Source organism: Sinocyclocheilus anshuiensis, unplaced genomic scaffold (assembly GCF_001515605.1).
Source record: "Sinocyclocheilus anshuiensis isolate Anshui unplaced genomic scaffold, SAMN03320099.WGS_v1.1 scaffold164, whole genome shotgun sequence".
NCBI lineage: Eukaryota > Metazoa > Chordata > Actinopteri > Cypriniformes > Cyprinidae > Sinocyclocheilus > Sinocyclocheilus anshuiensis.
In genome coordinates, this window is record NW_015557128.1 from 1,366,582 (window position 1) to 1,374,664 (window position 8,083).

General features: G+C 38.8%; 1 protein-coding gene across 1 annotated transcript in view; it reads left to right on the top strand.

The window, feature by feature from the left end:
• Positions 1-2,652: 2,652 nt before the first annotated feature.
• LOC107677922 (potassium voltage-gated channel subfamily H member 7-like) overlaps positions 2,653-8,083 on the top strand; it is a 107,018-nt gene continuing 101,587 nt past the window's right edge. The window contains exons 1-2 of the mRNA XM_016472992.1: positions 2,653-2,924; positions 5,559-5,789. Coding sequence (XP_016328478.1) covers positions 2,849-2,924; positions 5,559-5,789 — 307 coding nt within the window. The 5' untranslated portion in view covers positions 2,653-2,848. The remainder of the gene's footprint in view (positions 2,925-5,558; positions 5,790-8,083) is intronic.

Sequence of the window (8,083 nt, forward strand, 5' to 3'; positions counted from 1 at the left end):
TTTATCCTAAAAAGTAAAAATGATACAGTTAAGTTAAAAGACAATACACAATTTTATTGTAAACAATATTGTAAAACATTTATGTTTAAATTATAAGCACTGATACACTGCCAAGCTGGCTGAGCACCCACGGAAAAACATGAGATATTGTCCATTAACTTTAACCAACCAAAAAATCGATTGAGATTGGGGGACCTCTTTGATTGGTTGATCTCACATCGGGTCCCTTCCGGTCCCCAAATCAGCCAGTAAAATCGAAAAATGCAAGCGTCCAATCAGCGTCAAATAGCACACGTACATCACGGAGATGTCTATTTGACGTCTTCATTTACATCTGCAAGACGTATTTTTAGAGTATTTGCTCATCTGCAATAGCCTACATAGGACGTTTCCTATCAGATGTCAAATAGGCGTTTAGAAAATGTCTCTAAGTTGTTTATGATTTAGAATGTATGTAAAACTGACATCTTAGAGACGTCTATCAGATGTTTGTACACAGCAGATGCTTTCCAGATGAAGCGATCTTTAACAGACATCTTGCAGACATAGGCTATGTGTGTTGTGTCCACAATAAAATGTAGGTCGCGCAAGACGAACCTCGACAGAAGATTTCAGACAGGAATTCCATCCACCTATTTTTATGCGCATTTTGGAATATGGCATAAAAAAAACTCTGGATGGAAACGCCAAGATGCGCATAAATTCTAAAAAAAAAACGTAAAAAACGAATGCGCACAATTGTGTAGGATAAACTTTTTATCCCATAAGAAAAAATGTGCATAAACTACAATGGAAACACATTTACCGAATAAAATCCATGCGCATCAAAAAAAAAATAAAAATAATAACAAAAATTTGACTGCGATATGGGACGGGATATCTGGACTAGCCAGCGGACCGATCTCACTGCATCTCAAATGTTGTTATGGTCTTTCTTAAATGCCTAAGCCTGTCGTCAAAGTATTTCTGTATAATTGCCTTCCAGAACTGTCTTGCACAACTGCGTTCCCAAACAGCAGGCATCCACCTCCGAAAGCAATGACCGCATTTATTGTGTTTCGTCTGCTCGCTCTGAGGCGCAAGTAATTTATTATATAGCCTATGAAAATTATTTTATTCAGAGGCTTCTCCTACTTTTCGTAGTGATATTTAGGTTCATCAGGAAGTGAAGATTTTGTCCTCTTTGACTCGTTGGATCGAAACGGTGCTTAATTCGCAAATGTTTCATGCGATATTCCAATTTTGCGCATAAGTTAAATTCGCAACTTTGGATGGACAGCGGAGTTCGCTAGCTAGTTGCGATGGTTACGTTCTCAGACAAACGCGATTACTTTTCGCTATTTTAGCGAATTCTTTCATACTTCGTGAAAAGAGCAGTGTTGGGGGTAACGCATTTTACGTAATCGGATTACTTGTTCAAGTAAATAGTAAAGCAATGCATTACTTTTTAATTTACAAGAACATACCTGAGTTGCTTTTTCAAAGAAATAAGGCCAGTTTCTTTGTTTTCTCATGTATTGACTGATAGCTCTCCTGTCCTCATGATGAGCGAAATCAGGAGTGAGTGCAGAGGCGTTGTGTGTGCTGTGTGAACATGATGTTACTGTAGGCTAGTTCTAGACTAAATGTGAACTCGCATTTACTCATCTCACTCGCACAAAAACAGATTCAGTATTCCTAAAATTAATAAAAACAGTCAAATGCAAACTCAGGACATGACGCAAACATGTTAAATAACACAAATATCCTTTGTGTATTTAATTCCATTTTATTAACCAGTATCTTTGCTGCTGACCTTCGATGATCAACCATACTGAAAAGCAAAAATGACTTTAGATAAACTTAACATTTGTGTTTCTTTTTTCTTTTTTTTCTCTGAAGAAAGAAAAATGAGGCCAAGGCAGATAAGAAAAGGTAACGCAAAATTAACAACGCATTACTTTCCATAAAAAGTAACTAATTAGTTACTTTTCAGGAAGTAACGCAATATTGTAATGCATTACTTTTACTAGTAACTTTCCCCAACACTAGAAAAGAGTATGATAAAATAAATGTCATCTTGTATTTCTTAATAATAATTTGTCGTTGTGAATTCGCTAGTCTACAGGTGCATCTCAATAAATTAGAATGTCATGGAAAAGTTCATTTATTTCAGTAATTCAACTCAAATTGTGAAACTCGTGTATTAAATAAATTCAATGAGTTGAATTACTGAAATGAACTTTTTCACTACATTCTAATTTATTGAGATGCACCTGTATATGAACACCGAAATGCTACTGGCACTGCTCTCATGTGCTTCTTGTTTGAAGATATTTGTAAAACATTGTGTGCTTCGCACCTTGCATTCATTAGTTTCATAAATCCACGCCTCTACTACTTTTTTTTCCGAGTCACGAGCGCGATAACTCAACCCCTTTTACGTACTGTAACATTACGAAATGAGCGCCGTAGAGGCTGCCTGCACGCTGGGGTGAGTTTAGTGTCAGCCCTGGGCGGCGGAGCTCAGTTGAGGCCCCTAGAGGCGGATCACGACACAGTCTTCCATTCGCCTTCAGCACCACACAGGACTTTACCCGTCTGCGGACAGCGATGCTTCTGCATCCGAATCTCACAAGTCTCTTCCTCTTCACCGATTCAGCCAAGGGGAGTTCAGCCAAGGTTCCGACACGCGTGCGACTACAACCACCGTATCTGAGTTCACACCGACAAAAGCGCCCTGAAAGTGGAGAGATCGGCCGTTCTGTCGGACAAAGAGCCGCCGTTCAGATGCTGCGATAACTTTGAGGAGGTTTGCTGTTTTTTTTTTTTTTTTTTTTTGACGAACAGCTGAATTTTTGTTATAATCATGCCTGTAAGGAGAGGGCATGTCGCTCCTCAGAATACCTTTCTTGGAATAATAATACGGAAATTCGAGGGACAGAGTAAGTGCGGCAAAACAAACACACATGATTCTTTGTCTCCATGTGATTCAGATGATAAATGAAGAGCTAATATTAACATGCGTACACAAATATAGCTAATACGTAGCCTTCTGTATTTACACACGCATGCAGCTCGTATACATTTAAAGAAAGTAAACAGTTGTTAGTTTGAGCTTTGTTGAGCGCATCCGATTTTATGCATATTCCATTGTTTCGTACTAGGTTTTGAACACTAATATCAATACAGTAAACAATGAGATTACCTAACATACAATAGCATATGTTGTATTGCTTTTATAAGGCTTTAGGGCATCAGAGTAACGACAGGAACCGATACAAAGGCTTTCAGAGAGACTGGCAGATGACAGTCAGGAGACTTTTAGCATTGTGGCTCTTTAGTGTTTACAATTCGGATACGTCTGTCAGATGACCGTGTTCATGTACCCAGCAGCTATATCATTGAAATGCATGAATGACAGCATGGTCTGCAAATTATGCTCCCATACTGAAGATTACACACACACACTCACGCACACACACACGCATATACACATGCACACAGTGAAATCTAGACTGCTCGAGCGTATTTTTATGGCATGCAAGGTTTTTAAGCACTCATTATATAAGCAGTACAGCTGCTAGAGTGTTCAAAATCTCAGGTTAAATTTTATGATGCAATTAAACTATAAAAAACATTGCAATTTAATAAAAGTAAAGTAATATAAAATATTATTGATTTGTATTACTTTTATACAAAAGAAACAATAAAACACATTAAATATTCAAATATAATACAAGGGAAGTATTGGCTTGTTATTAATGTTAATAAATTATTATATAGGCTATATAGAAGTACATTACATTTTGTTCAATAGTAGTAATAATAATACTCTCAAAAATGTTTCTCAACTCTCAGTCACTGTTTAACCAGTGTTTCCCAACCTTTCTTGGCTTACGTTCCCTCCTCAGTCCCTTCAGTGAGGCTCATCAACAATGTTAACTCATAATATACTGGATACCATTTAACATTATCATAAATATTATAAGCTATAAGCAGGGGTGCCTTAAGATAACCAAAGGCCCCTGGGCTACAGCATTACAGTAGGCCCCCCAACCCCAGAAAACCTAAGTTCCTAACAATTATTTGTCAGACTTCGTTTTTTTGTCATGTTAATATGCCAGTTAACATTTCACAACACTGTTCTGCGTAAAATGTGAATATAAGCGAATATGCAAATTCACTCTTTGCCACAAGGTGGCGCTTGTGGAACAGCAGAATTATACAGTCGTTACATAAAGTAAACATTACGTTATTACGGGCATTATACGGAGGCAATATGAAAGGAAAATGCCATCAAAACTTTTCTGGCTGAAATGTGAGTTTACAGGTATGACTTAAACACCATAAATCACACAAAATATTAATTATTCATCGTCAGTAGAGCAAAACACACAGCATGTTGACATAAATGTGGGTTATTTGGTGATTGCTAACTTTTTATTTTGAAACATGACATGCTCACGTTTAGTTAGTTAAATCACAGCCGTATAAAGTTTAATGATTACATTTAAGCAATACGACAATTCCTATTTTTCCATTGCCAGATTTAAAATTGAGACTTTGAAGCAGCACTATTTATGGAACACAGATGACACACAGATTACATCCAAGCAAGTTACTGAACTCTCACTGTATGACGTTACAGAACGTTGTCCGTTCAAGTTCCTTTCACACAGCAGTGTTGTGTTTCTGTTAATCTGCGTGTTGACAAAGATACTCTCGTGCTGCGGTTAATTACTAGCGAATGCATTGTACGTTCCGCTTACAGTATATCGATGGAACACGTGGAACATACCAACTACACAAACTGTGTGGGGGGAACCTTAACTGAGCCATTCACTATATAGGCTACTACAACCAGGGCATCGCTAAAAATTAGTGTGTGAGTTTGCTGTTGTCACTGCTGCAAACTCCCATATAAATAATTATTCAAAAATATAATTTCTCTGCAGCCAGTGGGCCCCCTTTCCAGTGTAGGCCCCTGGGCTTCAGCCCCTTGAAGCCCGTGCATTAATGCGCCCCTGGCTATAAGTCTATTATTACAATTATTCACTTGTAAACTAAAAACAATCAATACTGTAGATGAAAAACAGATTCACTTGAGCTTATTTGAGTTTTGAGTTCTAGGGGGAATTACTGAGAAAACTGATGAGAGAAAGACCTAAGGATGAATTTATTTACAAATAAAAATTCAAATCTAATCCATTTTCATTGTAATTTTACAGTCTTTCCAAGTACTCACTGGAGTACACATATCCTTGGTTGGCAATCACTGGTATAAACTGATATCTGATCTTTTTAATGTAATTGTAAACATAAGTCAGAACTTCAAGCCTATATGTGAATAAAAACCACAGATGAGATCTCTTTGATTTCATTTGCTTCTGAAATGGCAATGAAAGACCAAATGGATCTCCTCTTTTGCTCACATGTGTTTCCTGTAGTGCCAGAAGAGATCTGAACAATATCTCAAACCATGCTCAGTTTTGCGAAGTACTGACAAATAATTTCTCATCAAATGATCGTCCAAGCTGATTCTATACTAATTTTGTGTGGTGTTTGGTTGTTTACAGATAAGAAGTTCATCATAGCCAATGCCCGGGTCCAGAACTGTGCTATTATTTACTGTAACGACGGATTCTGTGAGATGACGGGATTCTCACGGCCGGATGTCATGCAGAAACCTTGTACATGCGACTTCCTGCATGGCGAGCAAACCAAGAGACATGCGATTGCGCAGGTGGCCCAGGCTCTCCTGGGGTCAGAGGAACGGAAAGTGGAGATTACGTACCATCGCAAGGACGGTGAGTCCAACCCCATTCTTTGCTGTTGGGTCAGTGGTTTTGATCTGTGTAGAAAAAGAGAGAAAGATCAATGGAGAGAATGGCTCTGTTCCAAACCCAAGCATCCTTGCTTACATACAGTGGGCAGCTGCCTTCTAAGGGGCTGTTCACTCAGAGCATGTGTTTGCATTACAAACAGCTTGATGGAAACTCCATCTGTGCAAGTGCTGTGAGTCGCTTATAACATGCATTTGAAAAAGTTCAATAATGAGAAACTTTAACTTTTTATATGGTTTAGAAATCTATTGTCAAAGAAAGAGAAGCATTTCAAAAAAGAAGTTTCCCTGCAGTTTTCCATCAAAATAAAAGCTCTAGGGTTTAAAGTTTAAAAACAAAAAAAACAACTGTGGTTACATGATAATAATAAAATAATATTTATATATAAATATTATTTTTTTACATTTATAATTCTTTTTGGTTTAATGTTTGAAAGCAAAGAAAAAAACAACAACCATAAATATTAATACTGCAATTGTACCATTGTTATTTAAAATAATAATAATAATAATAATAATTTGTATTTATTATTAATTTTTTTAATGAAAATGAACATTTGTACAGTTTCATGTCTGGTAAAAAAATATTTATGGCCAGTACATTTTCTGAAGTCACCAGCCATTGGATTCTGGTCCAGTGATACAATTCTGTGTATTTTTAAACTTAGTTTAAAGGGTTAGTTCACCCAAAAATGAAAATTCTGCCATTAATTACTAGGGCTGGGTATCGAGTTCGATACTTTTTAGGCACCGACCGAATTGCCTCGATACCATCGAGTATCGAAAAACGGTGAGCCAATAAAGGCCCGGGTATACTTCACTTTCCGCGTTCCGTTCCGTCTCGCGTTCAGCCATGTCCGCACAGTTTTCAAAGTATACTCACCCGCGGATGAGTGCAGACGGACGAGCTCAACATAGGCGCAGTTTGACTTGCGCTCTGTCTCAACTTTCACCTCACGCATGCGCTGTTGTACGCGGACCGTCCGAGCGGTCTCAAAAAATTGCCTGCACGCGGACGGGGTGCACGGCTGTCCGCGAGCCCTCCTGATGACGAAAATGATGTAATGTGGAGGCGGACGGCCGAAGTATACTTTGGCCTTAAGCCTGCAGCACTAGCCGGTGTGTTCGACTAGAAGAGGTGCGGCGCAGATCGATCAGTGTTTGACATTCGCGAGAGCGATTCGAAAGCGCACGGAGCAGTCTGCTCTCTTTATCTCTCATGGTACTGTAATACACTGATCGGTCTGCACAGTCGGTCCGCGTCAAGTCGAACACACCTACTAGTTTACACCGGTTACATTCAGAGATGTGGCGCACACGTGAGGCTGTAGTGCTAATGCGTCCCAGCCCCCTTAGATGTAAGGCTACATTTACACTGGTGCGTTTATGTTTTAAAATGAAAATGATCCTCGTCATACTGGCGTTTCCACTGCGTTTCAAGCCGGCTTTCCACCATCTCCAAGCGACAGACCGGTCATTCAGTCATTCATTTCCAATGGAGAGTAGCGCGGGAAGCATCGATCATCCGCGAGAGCGATTCGAAAGCGCACGGAGCAGTCTGCTCTCTTTAGCTCTCGTGGTACTGTAATACCACCAGTATAGAGTAGCGCGGGAGCTGCATGGAGTTCCGATCATATGCAGACGTCCGTTCATACTACATGACCGAAAGCGCGTGTTATGTGGCTATTCATGCAAACTGTAGCATCATGCTACATAAGACAATAAATAAGATGTATATTCCGCTTTTACTCAAAACTCACTTTAAACCACCATCGAGTGTTTGCAATAACTTCCGATTGCCGTCTAATGTGTGTTTTGGCCATGTAATGTTACTGAAATTAAATATGTTATTACCTCTGACTCTGAGTCAGAGCAGTGATCATGGAAGAAAGAACACAGGCAGACAGCGCTGGAAGCTGCTAATGCTCATCAGTAAATCAGTGGAAAATAAATAGAAATCATGATTCTGTCTGAGCTGCGTTTTAAAACGAACACGCACTCGTGTAAATGCCTAACAGATGTGTAAACTGAAGACTATTTGAGCTTTATTAAAACTATTTGCACTGATTTATTGTGTTGGTTACACTTTGTTCCTTTGTGCAGTGGCTCAGGAGATGAGTCTTTGAGATTGTATAAACATCAAGCTGAAAAATAAAACCAAAATTTTTTTGGTAACACTTTACTTGAAGGCGTGTGCATAAGACTGACATGACACCTTCATAATCATGACATGACACCTACATAATCATGACATGACAC